Source organism: Amborella trichopoda, chromosome 13 (assembly GCF_054954075.1).
Source record: "Amborella trichopoda isolate Santa Cruz 75 chromosome 13, AtrichopodaSantaCruz75HAP2 v2.0, whole genome shotgun sequence".
NCBI classification, from domain to species: domain Eukaryota; kingdom Viridiplantae; phylum Streptophyta; class Magnoliopsida; order Amborellales; family Amborellaceae; genus Amborella; species Amborella trichopoda.
The window spans coordinates 39,607,342-39,625,508 of record NC_142348.1 but is presented as its reverse complement, the minus strand read 5'-3'; the positions used below and the strand labels follow the sequence as shown (position 1 = coordinate 39,625,508).

Sequence of the window (18,167 nt, the reverse complement as noted above, 5' to 3'; positions counted from 1 at the left end):
GAAGTGGCCTAAGAGAATAAGGGCCAAATCCCCAATACAACATCACCCACAGCATTGTGCATATGATAGTTGTGCTCTATGGGAAGCCACCTTCCCAGGAAAGCGCACAGTGAAGGACATGCACATGTGCATAGAAAGAACCCCCGCATCCTAGTTTGCACTACTTAATGTACTTGTCCTTGGGGCTGCACTTGTAATCCACCAAATCCATGAATCCCACTGCCTATTAATTGGCTTTAATAAACTAATCATGAGGCCCTGCTAGAGACTGTGGGTCATGGATCCCGTTGGGTCGACTTGAGAAAGTGATATAGGGTTTCAAGGTAAGTTATACGCTTCTAAACCCAAGGCAGCTAAAGATGCTTAATTCCCTTGATTTTTTTTAGGAGCCCAAAACAACTTCAATTTGTTAATTATGGTAACAAATGCTGTTTGAGAATTTTTCTATGTGAGAAAACAACCATAAATAACAAATATAAGAATGACAAGTGAGGACCAATCATGTGGAAAACATCGCACATGTGAGATCCAAATGGCCCATGGAGCTAAAACGAGTTATTAGGGCCCACCCATGTGGCCCATTTGGTGGGCCACCAAGTAATGACATGGTGATGACGTCAAGCCTAGGGGCCTCTTGCCATACTTCTAATTGTTGTTATAAACAAATTTGGAATTTTCAAGATAAACCACATGCAATGGGATTTGAGGGGCAATCTTTCGTCTTTTTCCCCAAAGGTCAAAGGGAAATTTTGTCTTTGGTTCATGGTTGGACACATGTCACTAGATCACCCATCCCATGTAAGTAACATGGTCTACATGCCTCTTTTTAATTGATCACATGTGCAAGTTAGTTAAAGGTACGAGAGATGCCTTGGAATATCCATTGTCTCTCCTCTCATGTGAAATGAGAGAGGTGGTCCCCATCGGTGGCACGCCCTTCCTACTTCTCTCTCGACCTTTTTCCATTTTACATAATGTGATTAATTAAAAATGTGAAGATATTTTATGGGCTCATGTGATATTACGACCTAGTGCTCTATAGAGTTTTAAATCCAAGGGAATTGGGGTTTGGAAACCTAAGGGATAAGGCATTAATCTCAACCCTTGATTGATGAAGTTCATCAAAGGATGGATGGTTTGGATGAAGCCTCTCTCACCCCATAGATTTTCTAGATCAATGGCAAACATTACTCCATCTTAAGAAGAAGCTTCTAGACCCATATCAAACCCTAGCTATCATCTATAAAAAGGGGTCATGGAGGGTCATTTCTCATCAAGCCTATGATAGCATTATGCTACTGAAACTTTGCTTTGAAAAAGACTAAAGTCTCTCCCATGCTCCACTCTCAATGAGCTTGCCTTGGTGTTGAAGTTAAGCCATAGCCATTGTAAAGTGCCTTGTGCTCCATAGTGCATAGTGCAGAGTAGTCCCCACCCCACATTCCAATCATGCCACCCTTCCAACTCCTTTCTCCAACAAATGTCGAAATGACAATAACTATTTGCACAAATTGTTTTGGACCGGGCAAACCAACACTAAAAATCCCATTTGGAATGAGAGGACGTATAAATAGATGGCAAAAGGGCCCCTATATAGATACATTCCTTGTCCCCACCTTGAGAAGCCTCATTTTTGTTGGGTTTTGTGGCCTTTAAAGGATTAGAGAGCTTGTAAAAATGATGATTTATAATGGAATACGCACTTTAGTGGGAGTGTGTGTTGACTAACCATGGGTTGGGCGATTTAGGGCCTCGGTTATATCCAAAACCCTTACCCCTAGGCATGTGAAACTATCGAGAAGGGTTTACAATGGGCGATCCCTTGTTGAGATCGGAGAGAGCCCAGGGATAATATTTATAAGCTACAAGAACTATGTGGCCTCCAGTGTGCGGTTGTAGCCATGTGAGAGCAAGGGCAGAAACCTCAACGACCCTCCACACGGCATGTACACATGATAACTGCATTACTGAGAAACAGCCCTATAGAGGACACTTGAACATGTGCATAGAGAAAGCTCCCTTTGCATTATGGTGACAAGTGTTGGACCTGCTCTTCAAGGGGAGACCAAAATCCACATTCCATAATCATAGTTCCACTATTTATTGTCCAACTTTGACAAACCAATAATGGCCCCTACATCAAGACTATAGGTCATGGGTCTTTTTGGGTTGGACACAAAAACAATATTGGATCATGGTTCTTGAGTCAAGTGGAGTGCCCTTATTGTCGTTAATTTTGACTCATTAGTACAAATTTTTCAGAATTTTAAAAATTTATTTCTGCTATAAAATTCTTCCAAAGGGCATTTTTGTAATTTTTAAAATTTAGAAGGGCACATGTGGGGCCTGTGTATTCAACCCCATAAGTGTCCCACCCATGAGTGGGACGAGGGTGCACTTAAATCTCTCTTGGGTGGCACACCCTCTTTCTTTTATTTATGTGACTTTTCTTTTTTGTTAAAGGTTATTTTAGAGAAATTTTTTAAATATTAAAATATTGTTTTAATTAGGAGTTTGTTTTGACCAAACCTCTAATTGCTTTGACTTCGTACAGATTTTGGAGAGACATTAGGAAGTTTTGGATTGGTTATAATTCTAATTTAAATAGAAGGTGGACTTGGGTCAAATTATACGGGGATAGTTTCCTAATAATCCTCCTAAAATCATGATAATTGATTTATGTGATGGATGGCTCAGATTAGTTCTCTCTCACCCCACAAATTTCTTAAGTTCCTGTAGGTCCAGTTGTGCTATTGGTTAGGCAATTCCTAAGGAATGAATTCTAGTCCAAATACGAGATAAAATTCTTTCTAACACCATCGAGCCCCTCTCTTAAGACATTACGTTTTCTCTCTCCTCCATGCACCAAGTCTCTCTCTCTCTCTCTCTCTCTCTCTCTCTCTCTCTCTCTCTCTCTCATTAAAACTTCATTTCTCTCTTCCCCAATCCTCTCTCTCTCATTAAAACTTCATTTCTCTCTTCCCCAATCCAAAAAGGGTCATGCCACCCAAAACTTGATAAGACAAAGGTGGCACATTGAAACTCTAATTAGTGCTTTGCTGGTTTTTTTTTTTGAGGGCAGTTAACTAACATTAAATAACAAGAGAGTTACAATAATATTGTGAGGTCCACATAGCAAAACACTAATTAGTGTGTTTTGCTGTTTGGAGAATAAAAAGGGTATGCCCAATCATAAGAGGATTCTATGCCTTCAATCCCAGCCCTAATTTGTTCCTAAGGGTTCTTACGAACCCTAGTTAGGTTTCCATGCTCTCTAAAACAATAAGAAAGCCAATGAAAGCTTCCCAACTCTGAAATTTTAGTAAGATCAAAAGGGACAAGAGTGTGCCCTTGGTCAAGAATTGAATGTGGGGTGGATCAAGACCTGTGAAGGTAACTCCAAGCACCTTCTAGTAAGTCTTCCTAGTAGATTTAATTATTTTTTAGTCTTATTTCATATTTTATGTCAATTACTATAAACATATATTATACTCAAAACTATAGTGGAAGATTGTTTATTGCTCTTGGAGGTTTTTATTTATTTTGGCAGTAAAAGTAAAGATCTTAGGATGTATTAAGGTTTTAAATTTAATTCACAGCAGAGTATAGTGGCCAATATAAGTGAAATTCAGGTATATTGAATAAAAGAAAAAAAAAATTGAATTTAATACCTTGAGTTCCACATAGCCACTCCGTTCAATTTTATATAATGAAGGACCTCACAAATAAAAACCATGGGTCTCAGAGTCAATTATGGCCCCAATTCATTGTGGAGCACATAATAAAGGGCATGATTAGAGATGGTAAAGACAAATACAAATCAGCCCCAAATCAAGCCTCAAGATAACCCCCAATACCCCAAAGATAGCCCCCAAGTTCAGCTCAAAACAATATCGGATGGAGAAGATCAATGTTCAAAAAGGCGGAGGCGGCAGCCTAGGCAGGTACCCAGACACAAAGGTGGCCCTAAGGGAAGGGGTTGAGGTGGGATTCATATGTTGATTTTTGTGTATGTTTTGTGAATGTATGTGTGTATGTGTTTATGAGTTCAGTGTGTGTGTGTGTGTCTTGTGTGTCTAGTGCGTGTGTGTGTGCGCGCACGTATGTGTGTGCATGAGGTCTCGCATAAAATTCTTAAAGATCATCCTCTTTTTTTCTTTTCTTTTCCTTTTGGGTATGTATTTATGAGAGAGACATTTCAAACACTTGGAGAATATTGAGAGAGAGAATCTATGAGAGAGAGGGACCTCGCATCGAACACTTGGAGGTCATCGTCTTCTTTTTCTTCTTCTTACATGTAAAGAGGAAGCATACAGGTACATTTGTATCTTTGTGTGTATGTGTGTGTGAGAGAGAGAGAGAGACGCCGCGCATCGAACCCTTGGAGTCCATCTTTTTCTTCTTCTCATATGTAGAAAGCACATGGACCCGAGAGAGAGAGAAGGGCAATAACGGGCCATATTTTTGTTTGGGTGGATTTGAATTTTCTTTTCTTTTTTTTATTTAAGGGATGGCACTAGGTAAGCACCCAGACCGCCTAGGCAGCCGGGCGGCCGAATTTTTTATCACTGGAGAAGATACATAGGAACAATGAATGGACAACTATATACAAGCTATGGATCATTGAAAAGAGGCCACAATTGCAAAGGAACCCTTAGAAATCAGCCTTTGAAAGATCCGGGACCCTTTAACATGGAATTAGAGACCCCGAAACCTGTAACCCAAAGTTCCACATTGATCTGAGGTCATTGGTCCACTTATTGAAAGATCAAGGGGGTAGCATACTGTAGAAAGTAAATTCTCGTAACACACCTAAAATGGGGGTAAAAACTGCATAAACAGCAATTTTTGGTGAACTTTCATGCTCCATCTCTCCATGGCCCTAAGGTGGATTGACCCGGGGCTCGGATATGTCACTATACGCCTTGTAAAGCTTTCCATTAAGGTCCAGAACTAACATAGTATCCCAATAACTAGAGGAGACCGAGAGAGAGAGAGAGAGAGAGAGAGAGAGAGAGAGAGAGAGAGAGAGAGAGAGAGAAGGTGGCTAACAGATAATATTCTGAAAACCAGTTCATCTTAACAGAGTGAGATAACAGGATTAAACTGCCAAGTAATATATATGAAAGCACATCAATTACAATATATTTATGCAGGAAAAGAAACTTTGTATATAAGTAAGAATCAGACTTGTATGTTCACTATAATCTGGAAAAGCAGGTTCATCACATGATATTATCCATAATGATTGATCATAGCAGCTCGTACATCAGCACAATTTTACCCTAATATGAGTCATTAAATGAAGGCAATGTTTGAGAAGGGAACTCCATATGCATTCCACACGAAACAAAGAAGGCAGGACATAATGGTAGCATTACCTGAACTTCCTCAATAGCTGAACGGAGCTCATCATTATCTTTCACAGACTTGAGATGATTCACAATTCCCCAAACGACAGTAAGACGATCCACTATCTTTTCGAAAGGCACTACCAATTTGTCCCATGTAGGTTCCACTGTGCTTTCTAATTTAACTAAATCATCTTCCTGTAACACACATGTAAATATTTTGGTAACAAATAGTAAATTATGAAAAATGAATGTATGGAATGTAAAATGTATGTCTGAATTATTTTTCATCAGAACAAATAATGTAAATGATTGGATAACAAAGTTTCTTGTGGACCTGAGCCCAAAGCAACTTAATAGTGAATATCAATTGTTGAACCCCCAGTTTCAGACTGAGAGGTGTATAGAATGACTCGTCAGAGAATGGCTAAAACGCCCAACAATAATATGTTGGGGACTCAATGTAAACATTGTGTGGTAGTGTATTATAGTCACTTTCACAGTTGCGAACACTCCATCATTGGACCTGAAAGACATGAATATATGGCCCAAAAGGCCCATAATTCATCTAATGACCATTTTGACATAAGCAACCTCAAGGCTTCTCCCTCAGCCTCCTTCAATATATATGCTTGCCAAAGGTCAGAACCCCCAAACTAGCAAAAAAATTAATCAGGTCAAACATTTTCGCCACATCAGAATTTCAGAGAACTCAGATACCAAAATACATGAGCAAAAAACCTGCCCCTAAAGAGTAAAGCATAATGAACGAGAGAATGTTTAGGCATCCAAAACACTTCCAGTAAAAAATGTTGACTCATCAAATCACAATAACAATAAATCAGTCAATGACAATCCAAATAAAATGACCTGGCAAGGTAATGCCTCCAGACAATCATATGATGAATGCCTTTCAAGAATATAGAGAAATTACATCCAAAGGGAACCAGACGAGCCACTTAATCGTATGATGAATGCCTTTCAAGAATTTAGAGAAATTCCATCCAAAGGGAAGCAGATGAGCTCATTCACAAAATTGGGCTTTTTGCTAGGAAAGAACTTGAAAGAGACCTGATAACCATGGTAAATGAGTGCATAGAATTTAGTAGCTAGGAAGGGCAACCTCAACTTCCTTAAATCTTCCAGGTTCCCCTTTATAAAAGCACATACATTCATCTCACAGTTTATAAAGCAACAATGATATGCTAGCTAAGATAGATCAGATGTGAAGGATCTCAATTTTCCTTTCCTTTACGAACTCAGGGACTAATGTTTTATTGTTTGAAAGAAAAAAAAAGAAACTTGTAACAATCAGTTTCCACATATAGAAAAAAACACAGTATTCTACACATTTTTAAGTGTTGAATCATCGATGCATAAAAGTCAGAGTAGAACTTGTGTTTCTTGTATATTCATTTCAAACAATAAAGATTGCCCTTTTTCACTCCCACCATTACATTGCATTCTGTTCTGTTCAAATAAAATAGGTAATATGCCAACACGGAGAGTGCACATAAATCCTCAAGAAATAGAAAGGGATAAAGGAAAAGATTTATATAAGGTGTCAACTTTATACAATAGAAGTATGGTGCACCTCAAAAATCTATCTGGAAAGGTTGCTCCGATGTTGAAAAACCCTACAATTGTCATCTTGACCTCGAGATGTATGGCTCTGCAAAAAAGTGTATTTCAAATCCTAAAAATAGCACATTTTGTAACACATTATCTAGACCATCTATTTTTAAAAATAAGTGTTTATAGATCTGCTCGATCTACACCATCTTCGTAGATTTCAATTTCATAAGTAGGGGTGAAAATAGATTTCTTGGCCACCAGAATGGTTTTCAGAATCCAAAATATATATTTAGCAAAAATTAGAGGTGTGCCTTACTTTTGATTTTTTTAAATTGATAACTTATAGAGACCTCCCCCCAGTGATAAATAACCCAACACTCTTTATTAATTTATTTATTTTTCTATCTATCTATTTATCTATTTATTTATTTATTCACTTACTTACTATAAGTAACTATACACTAGTGAGACAAGTTTATGTGTAACTGAGCTCAAAATGAGCCCAAAGAAATGGAGAAATATGCATCAAAGAGAGAAGGTGGATAGGAGAGGTCGAAAAGAAATGTTGAGACGAGATGAGCTGAATCTAAAAATGAGCCCAGCATATCTATATAGGATCGGATGGCAAAAACGAATATGATAAGTATGGAAACTGCAATGATATTCAATTACAAAGAAAAACATTTTAAAATACTGTAGTTAGAGAGGCATGTTATGAGCAAGTTTGATGTTTTTAAGTTAAAAATCTGAGCACTATCATTGCAATACACTTTGTTCGATTCGAAATGCATGGTTAATGGATGAGGATGACAAGTCTTTATTTCTTTCTATTCTGATCTTTAGTCATATATTTCATACTTACCATGAAGAATGGGTGAAGAAATACTATTTGCTTTCTCAAATCTATCAGTCAATAGTCTAGTTACCATTCTAACTATGGCAGTTGCAGTTAACAACTTTCAGACAAAATGAATGAGAATAAGCTACTGTCGTACTATAAATTCCTCTTAGTTCCATCACAGCTTGAGTTTACAAGTTCCAACTAGCTGCCTGATATGCTTAGCCACATAATCCTACAAAGGACTTCTCCTAAATAACAATGTTGAAAAATGCGGATTCGACTGCCCAGGCAGCTCGGCGTCCAAGCCACCTAGGCTGCAGGGAGGGAATGTAGTTCACTAGGTGGTCCATTTAGGAATTGCAGGGCAGGAATGTAACTTGGGATAATTTACAAGAATAAAGACCAAACAAGGAAAAAAAAAACCTCAACCATACATTTATGAATATCATATAAACCATAAATAAAAAGATTTAACCTCTTAATATGCACTAGATGTTAGTTGAATCGGTGATCGGTGAAAGTCAAAGGCTTCTTTCACAACCAAATCAACCCACAAAAAGTACAGGTTTACTTCACGATTTCGCAAGAAATCAAAAACTTTGAAAAAAAATTTCAATATTCAAAAATATCTCAAAAAATCTTTGTTTTGGGAGTTTTTCTCTCTCAAGTACCAGAACACAGGTTTTGGGGGGTTGCAATGCCTCCATAAACCCTTTACCCTCTCAAAGGGGAGAGAAAAGAGGATTTTTGCCACAGCGGAGTGCAAATTTCCACCCTCTCGCTGAAGGGCACAAGACGCAGATTAGGCGGTTGACTGGGAACATAACTTCTTGGAACCTTGCCTAGCCCCCTATGTGGGTGGGAAAGGCCCCTGGCCGCCTAGGATATGTAGATACCTGAACATTCACTTTATGTGATTCAATGCATATGACAAGAGTTTGGGGAGTGGCTATGTATTTTATTGCCAAAGTAAATTCGGAAAGACTTTAATTTTTCCTTTGATATGTAAAAGAAAGTACTTTTGAACCAAGGACTGAGGAGGCTATTGGGTGCTTCCAGTGTTTTAAAATGCAGCCACATCTATCGCTGGGCAGCGCATCGCAAATCCCCACATATGCAGTTTGGAGCGATGCACCTGCATATCTACGCATCAGAGCCAATCTCACCACATCAAGCCACATAATCTTCCGCCAATTTTTTTCTAAACTGTACCTCTCGGGCAGGGGTAATAAGGTCATTTTGACCTTCAAAAATGGGGGGAAAGGGTTTGGGGATGATTAAACCACCCAACCAACATTTTTCAGCCACATCCATGCCTTTAATTGGATCAATTGAATTTTGTGGTTGCAGATTTGTGCTTATGGTTGTTGATTGTTGAATGTTTTATGAAGCTAGTTTCTAGCTTGTATCAGGAGATAGTGCATACATAATCTTCAACAGCTAATACTTTCGGAGTTAATGAATAAACTAAATACCTACTATCATATATATCACCTCCATATTTTTTTCTATGCATTAACCTATTTTTTTAGATTTTTTAGAATTTTTTATATTTATTGACCTCATCGCCGCTATGCACCAGCATCGAGCCGCATCTCCGCATCGACCCCCCAACCGCTTTGGCCGCATCCCGTATTTTAAAACACTGAGTGCTTCTCACTAAGAGTAACGACTAAAACCATTTTGTACCCATTATATACTGCAGACATTCATGCTTGGCATAGTTTAACAGTATATATGGAAATCTAGGTTCAACTAGAGAATGCAAATGACAATAGCACATGGCGCCAGATGATTAAATACATAGAAATGGTGACTAAATTGAGGGAAGACCAGAACCAGCTAAAAAATTTTAAAAGAAAAAAGAAAGAAACATACGGATTATTTTCTACTCACTAAACTTTATATTCTACTTTTGCATTCTCCTCCAACAACACAAATAATTCGGTGCATCAACATTGATAATGGGTATAGGTTATCCTTTGATATATCCAGGCAAGCTCAAGTATTGGATTCAAACAACAACCTGTCCCACCCATGATCACCGCCCTTTTCTTCTCATTTTACTCTTGTTTCTTTTCTGTTTGGCAAGTTGGGATCACACACAAACAAACAGAAAAATGAAAATGAACCAAAAAAATACAAAAGAGGTGAATCGATAAGAGCTTTTATTGCATAAGAGGAGGGGGAGAGAGATTTTAAATTCAAGCAACAACAGTTCATCCTCTACCAATCAATCATACAGTTTCCAATCCAGACAATGAACTGGATTCCAGATAAAATGAGCATCTTTTTTACAATGCAAACCAATATCTATGCAATAATTGGGATTAGTAAAACCATTTAATATGTTTGGCATGCGTAAAAAAAACAACCCTCATGTAATTATATGTGAGAGTTTTTTCACATTATTCTATCCTAGTGTGTTGTTTTTACATCAATTGGCAGCCGGTTGGTGTGAAAATATTCATATACCTAATAACACGAGAGAGTTTTTCCACGTGAAAATATTTCTTGGAAAGTATTTTCGTGCCCTAAAAAAACAAAAAGCACAATATCACACACATTACCAATCAGGAACACACACATATCTGAAACAGTTTCACTGTACAAGTCCTGTGGTAATCAGTCTAAACATAAGCCCAAAATCCATCAAAAATGAAAAGAAAGAATATTGGAAATAACAATCAGTGAATTCGAATACCAGTTGTTTCAAAAGTGTCCTCATTCCAGGCCTCACATGCTTGGCTTCAACCACGTCAAACGGAGGAAAGGTGAAATCACTCAACAATGGATTCTCAACGTTAACCGTCGCCGCCATTGATGGAAGCTTCGAGCCGCGGACACAAGAATAAGAAGAAGAACGAGAAGGAGAAGAAGGCGCAGGGCAAAAGGCTTTGTACTGGCGTGAAGAGAGAGAAAGAGAACTTTTGGAGCGGCAGAGAGAGAAAGAGGAAGACCAGAGAGGGCAGGGAAGAGATTTGGAGGGAGAAACGAGGCGGGTTCTAAATATTAAGGTGGAAATGGAAGTCGCCATGAGAAGCATTATTAGCGTGGATAAAAGAACGGCCCTTCTTCTTCTAAGGACCGGGTACCCCATTTTTTCTCTCTCTCTCTCTCTCCAAATGTAGATAAAAAACATAAGGTCTGTGGAAATTGTATTGGAAAATTAGTTCTTATTTGCTCATTCCGGGCCTAATGGGCTTATCGCCTCTTGGCCTTCATTTTGTCTCTCTACAAGTGTTTCTTAAATCCTATGAGCCCAAGAAAAATGTATTAGAAGTATTAGGTTTGGGCTTTGGTGTTTAGTAGCTAATATTTAGCGATACTACATCTCAAGTCCATTTCTCACATTTGAACTACCCAAAATATATATATATATAAAAATTTAGAATATAGCCGATCCTAAATAATTAGGACAAAGATGATGAATATATAAAATTTTAGAATACATGACCACTTCTTCCTTTTTTTTATTTTCAGTGTTAAAAATGAGAATTTGGGATGCAGTCATGCCAGTACTAATACACCGGATCCAATCATAACTCGGAAGTTAGAAAAAGAGTATGGGTTTAATTGGTTAGCACTTGATGATTTGCAGCCCTATATCTTTCACACACAAAAAAATCAGAATTTGAGTATTCACAAGCTCTTGTGAGACATAGTTTTCTCATTGTATGTTCTTCCTCATTAACTTAAAGGAAAAAGTTTAGCGGAGCAGCGAACTTATCTTCGCATGCATAAGATCAAGATGGTATCCTTCTCTTGTCTAACACGAATTCCTCTCCTCTGTATGTAGCGGTAACAGTCGGACGAGGCCATTAAATAATATTTACAAGGTGTACGGTATGAATTTACAAAGCTAGCAATGGGCCGGGGCAAAGCTGAGACCAGCCCTTATATGGCTGGCCCTATCCTAGCCTTCCAACTCCAGATAACACGTAATAGACTTAAGGGGGAAAAAAAGAAAAGAAAAACATTTAAAGGAGTAAAGGACCAGGCCAGGCTAGTCCTATTGTCGCCCTAGCTCAGTCCCGGTTTAGCCCTTGGGCTACATTTTCTAGACCAAGCTCTAGTTTTTCTGGGTCGGGGAGCCCAAACCGTTACTAGCCCTACACATTATCTTTATTTTCTGTCTAGAGTAAGAAAACAACGATCCATCTTGAAAACACCAAAAAATCGTTGATCTAACTCGAATTTGCCCAAGCCAAATCAGTATGTCAACGAGGGTTCTTTTTCTTTTTTCAACAAAATTCCATAATTTTATTGCTCAAAAATGGATTACAATAAAATTAAACAAAAAAAAACACCCGAAATAATTAAGGGTTGTAAGGCAACTCCTGTTTTTGCACAAGAATCCGCCACATCATTGGCTTCTCTATAAACACAGTAAGTGGCATGCAAACCATTTCCAATCTCCAACAAAGCCAACCAAATCAATCCAAGTCTCCATATGGGTGTTGAAATATTATTACACCAGTTAATAACATTCAAATAATCACCCTTAATAACACACGGCTACTGAAATCCCCTATCCTTCAGTATTTTCATCCCTTACAAAACCGCTACGATTTCCACTTCATTTGCAGTTTTTCACCACAAGGGCCATCAAAACACAGAATAACATCCCCCTTAGAATCTCTCATTACTCCCCCCACCTTAGCTGGTCTTGAGTTACCCAACGAGCTACCATTAAAGTTCAATTTGATACTACCATCTTCCAGTGCCTCCCATCAAACTTTTGGCCTCACTTTGATTACTCTTTGCATCATACGGTTATGCATGTTAACTTCTATAGCCACTTATGAATTATCAAATCATTCCTTTGTGATTCAAAACCAACCCCACAAAGTGTGTTGAACCCTCCTTTGAATCATTGAAGATTCCAATGAAACACCTTCAAAGACCCGTCTATTCTTATCTAGCCACACTTCCCATAGAATTGCTGCCCTCTCCATCTAAAAAATTAGACTGCGTATTTTTGGTAACACATGGAATGTCAAGTACTCAATAAGTCGAGTATAACTTTGAGACAAAGGACCTACAATACCTATTTTTTTAAACAACCAATATTAAATGTCATATGTAAATGGGCAATGAAGGAACAAATGGTCTCCACTCTCATTACACCTCTTATAAAATAGGCAAACATCGAGGAAACAAGTCCGTGTTAGCGTGTTTGGATTGGTTTGCAATGCTGGATCCTAGGCTCAATTCCTACCAGTACCAAGATAAGGGGCTATCTCCCCATTGAGTCAACGAAAAAAAAGAAGAAGGGGTATTTCCATTCCTACTTTTTCTCAAAAATCTTGAAATCACCTTCTCCAATTGTAGCCTTTTCTTTAATTTTTTTTGTGAAATATAGTTAGTCCAAATCTCCCGAGTTGAATGAGTCAATCCAAGTCAAATCCTGAGTTGAAGAATAATTCTGATTTTGAAACACTGGTCTAGATTGCACGGGCTTTAAGCCCATAAAAGAAAGATTTAGCTTCAAAAGCTGGACATATTCCTAAGAGAAGGCGAGAGTTGCATCCAAGATTCAATGTTTAATGATATGTTGCCTAGTTTTCACTTTTGGGATCTTCTCATGAGTAAAAGTTAGATCCTTTTTGGGATTGTCTACAAATAGACATTTTATCTTTTGTAATTGGATGGCTTGGGGTGAGAATTTTTTTTTTGAACTTTGTGTCTATTCAATGATACTCTTACAACTATTTATTTTGAAATTTAAGGGACAAGAATAATTGGACCTCTATATACAAAGATAAATGGTCTCTTTGAAGACAATCCCATCACTTTTCCATCAGTAACTTCAAAAGAGATGGTCGAACCAAAATGAAATATAAAAATTTGTTGATGCTCAAGAGTAGCCCCCCTTGAAAGGGATAAAGTAGATGGATTTCATGCTAAACAAAGGACCCAAAAGATACATAAAAATTTGTTGACATTCAAAAGTAGGCTACCTGGAAAAAGGATGTAATAAAGCCAAAGTAAATTATGTGTCTGGGGTGTAATTCTACATTTGCATCCTCTGACACACCGATCATCCATATTAAAGATGGATGTAAAGTGGTGGCCCTCCAAAAAAAAACAAAAACCAAGGGTCAAAAAATATTCTTAAAAAAACTCTAACTTTTAGTTTTAAACATTTATCTTTTACATATTAATAATATGTCAGAGATTACACATTCCTAAAAAATTAAGTCTAAAATCCATCTCAATAATGGATCACGACAAGAGGATGCATATCTACATATGAGTTAGCGGACTCATAAAAACCGTGTCTTTCAATGAATGCACTCAATGCTAAAGAGCAAGCCACAATTATGCTACCATTAGGTGTCTAATGTGCACCTAACTTTTAACTAACTTTTAGTTTTAAACATTTATCTTTTACATATTAATAATATGTCAGAGATTACACATTCCTAAAAAATTAAGTCTAAAATCCTTCTCAATAATGGATCACGACGAGAGGATGCATATCTACATATGAGTTAGCGGACTCATAAAAACCGTGTCTTACAATGAATGCACTCAATGCTAAAGAGCAAGCCACAATTATGCTACCATTAGGTGTCTAATGTGCACTTAAAAAATCCACTAGAGAGGGTTATTCCTATGCTGGAAAACCCCCTCAAATCAGTCATCTTAACCTCGAGATTTATAGACATGAAAAAATGGGGATTCCTAATCCTAAAACTAGTTCATCTTCTAACAAATTATCTGGACAGTCCATATCATTGCAAAGTTTTGCGGTACCAAAACTGCGTTTTCAACATAGTTTTGAGGTACACCTTTAATAGCATAAGGTTGAGACATGTTATACTAACCTCACCCTTTATACAAAGGTCATAACCTACCATGACGCTTTCCTTTGTATCTTCAATATCTTTTGGTCTGACTTTAACCAAAAGAAACTTATCATTCCGGATATATTACTTTTAGTTTTTTAAATGAACTCTATTAAAATTTTATTCATCACAAGGGGAAAGGTACACCACTATTATTCTTCTGTAAGAAAATCTGCAAAAACAAAATCGAAAAAACTCTCACCATAATCTTCTCTCAACGTACTCACCAATTAGTCAGCTTATCTACTTCACTATTTTTTTTTCTAATGTTTATAGTGCAAATCTAGCAAGATCTTAGATGAAACCTCACCCAGATTTATACTCTAAGGTAAACAATTAAAATTCAATAGAGAAATGTGGGGTTTGTGAAATTATAGTTTAAAGACAGATCCTGATTTCGAAAGACCAACCTTCTCTAAGAACTACCGACTGAGCCAGCTTAAAATCACATGATATCCATCAAGAAACTAAGAAAACATGAGAGAAATAAAAGAAAGGAAAATAAACTAAAATTTAAGGAAAATAAAGGCTTAATTGGAATTTGGTCATCTGGTCTGGCACGTAGAGTTGGTGGCACATTTTACATTAGCGGTTGAAATGCCTTCATCTTCGACCCCCCTTGCTTTTGATTGAATGATAAATACTTAAGGCATATTCATCTTAGGGTTGGAATTTGGTCCTCTGGCCTGGCATGTAGAGTTGGTGGCACAGTTTACATTAGTGGTTGAAATGCCTGCAACTTCGACCCCCAAAGTTTTGATTGAATGATAAATACCTAGGGCATATTCATTTAGGGTTTTTAAATTTAGGATTAAAATTTAGGCTTGATAATTGTAGAGAATTGGGTAGGATATCACCTAGGATTTTCTAGGGTTTCCTAGTTCTAGTTTAGGCTAGAGTTTCTAGGGTTTAGGCTAGCCCAAGGGATTTTTAAGTATTTTTCTCGGAATATGTAGATTTTTCTAAGATTTCTTTTTTTGGTTATAAATTATGAGAAATTGAGGGGTGACTTGGGTCTAGGTATCTTATAAGGAATATTTCCCTGAGATTAAGAGCCCTACTTTGAGTAGGATTAGGTTCTCAAGGCTTGATAGGATTTGACTTGGTCAAATGGTACTACTAAAAGCATCAAAATAAATGAAAATCTCTATAACCTTATTTTAAAATTAATTTTCCCCAAGATCTAAATTAAATCCTGAATTTTTTCAGGTGAAAACATATTTGCAATGCCAAGCGTGTTGTAGAGCTCTATGAGGCCAACAACATGCCTCGCGTCCTTAGGACTCAGCCTCCCTCAAATTATTCCAGGATCTTGGGGTCTCAAGTCCAATAAAATTCTTGATGCCTTTTTGGGATGCGAAATCAGGTTTGTCTAAGGTCCTAGAGCTACAAGTCACGATGTGGTCCTTATGGTTTAGGGAATAGATTTTTGAATTTCAGGGTTTTTAGGAAATAAGGAAACTAACCACTTTCAAATTGGGTGTCTATAGTTGCCTCTCTTTGATGCACCTTGTTCTTCGAGGAACACTTGGGTGGCAGAGAGGTAGATACCTACCATCAATTTTTTATTTTGTAAGTGTTCTTGATACACAATTATAGAGGGCACACCAATCCATTTTTGAAGCATCCATTTTGCTCCTACGGTTTTTTACAAGAGTTTTTCTTAAGAAGTTTTTGCGCATTTGTGGCCATCGAACTCCAAACTAGATTTTTTGGCCATGCCACTTGCTTTTAATTTCTCAATTTTTGAATTTTTTAATTCTTGAATTTGGCTACTTTTCTACAGTTTCCTTGTCCTTTTTAGATTTTTATAATATTGTGAGTTTTGGCGTGAGGTTTATACCTAAGATGGTCTGGTTTGAACTTCTGTGGTTCAGAATTCTCCAGGATCTTGGGTTCAAACTTTTTTATCCACATCATTGTGTCCTCATCTCCCAGCACTAGCTTCTCAATCAAACAATCTCGGGTGAACCCTTCACTCCTTTAAATTTTTTAATATTTCGAACAAAATTTTGAAAATGGGAGAAATTTTTGAAATAAAAAACCATTACGATTTTAACAAAGAAATTAAGGTTTTTGAAATCACCAGATACAAAGTATGAAATCCTAAAAAGAGGGAGATCTTGAAAAACAACGAGGTCAATAGTTTTAGCTCATATAGCCATAAGCAGTTCTACATCATGTAGCGATGGACATTTTCATAGTTTCACGTCATGCCTACGATGGAACTAACACTTTAACATCATACTGAGGATGTAAACTAGCACTTCAGCGTCATATGTAAACTAGCACTTCAACGTCATACTAATGCCAAGAACTAGCACTTTAGCCTCATACAAAGGATGCGAACTAGCACTTTAATGTCAGTCTAATGGCGGAAACTAGCACTTTCATGTCATACTGAGGACATGATTTAGCACTTTAACATCATACTGAGGATGTGAAATAGCACTCTAACGTCATTCTGAGGAAAAATACACCCGACCTTTTATGTAATACAAGGTTAGACATTTTGACTTTGAAATACGCCGATCTTTTACGTCATCTAAGGTTAGATGTTTTGAAAGATTTTTGGAAAATGCTTTTGAGAGTGAACAATAGTTTAGGCTCATGCCACTGTGGTGCATCTTAGTGAAACATTTTCAGAAGGTTGAGATCCTTCAGATTCACGTGGGGAGCTTTTTAACTATGATCTCTCATACTAATGCCCCCGATTTTACGCTTTACGCACTTGGATTAAAACTTGTGGTTTCCTCATTTCTCTCTAAGTATTTTATCGTTTTTTTTAAATTTTTAGGAAATTTTGAGCATTTTTCTTTGGGTTTTGTAAGCCTCTTTAGCTTTTGGAATTTTTGGTTACCGCTCGCATGGGGTTCCTTTTGAATTTTCAACCTTTTGGCCCTTTTTTTTCAATGCTCGGGGTTCCATTTGAACTTTCTGATCAGAGAACTTACTTTTTTATTTATTTTTTCTATTTTTCTTTTGTCTACCATATGATTTGATTTCATTACGTGGTTGAGGCTTTTATCCTTGAAATCATGGGCAACTTTTTCCCTTTTGACTTTTGCTTAGAGATGGGTCTTCTTTTTCATTTTGACTTGCTTAAAAATTGGCCGTTCCTCTATTATGATGCCATTTCACCCTAAACTAGGTTAAAATTTCCTTGTATCCCCTCAGGAAATTAGTCATCTTTTTTATTCTTGATGTGGTAAGGAAGTTCTAATCTTGGTTAATTTCGAGTTTCTCTTGCCCCAGGCTTGATATCCAACATCCCCACAATGATGATTGCTAAATCCTCTTTGAATCCCATTCAACCTATTTCACTCAAACCTTGAAATTTAGACCTAGGAAATAACTTTCAGTTCCTAATCCTTCAGTCTCATGCTTGAATGGTGAAGTTCATTGGGTTTTTCCTTGATAAAAGATAAATATTTTTTATGATTCCACATGGGTTACTACCCTAGAGTATTGTGCCTAAGCGATGTGTGAATGCCTCACTTGGCTATTAAAAGAGATGAGTGATCATTCTATTTTTTGATAGTCTTT

General features: G+C 37.2%; 1 protein-coding gene across 2 annotated transcripts in view; it reads right to left on the bottom strand.

Annotated features, from left to right (window-relative positions):
* LOC18446438 (organellar oligopeptidase A, chloroplastic/mitochondrial) overlaps window positions 1-10,638 on the bottom strand; it is a 52,886-nt gene extending 42,248 nt beyond the window's left edge. Inside the window, exons 1-3 of one of the 2 annotated variants that reach the window (XM_088854731.1) lie at window positions 10,472-10,638; window positions 6,946-7,023; window positions 5,382-5,549 (exon numbers count right to left, since the gene is read on the bottom strand). Coding sequence is in view for 1 of the 2 variants with exons in the window: in XM_006856555.4 (XP_006856617.4) it covers window positions 5,382-5,549; window positions 10,472-10,588 (285 nt within the window). In the remaining variant the exon portion in view is untranslated. The remainder of the gene's footprint in view (window positions 1-5,381; window positions 5,550-6,945; window positions 7,024-10,471) is intronic. The other variant, XM_006856555.4, reaches the window with a different exon arrangement.
* Between the last annotated feature and the right edge of the window lie 7,529 nt (window positions 10,639-18,167).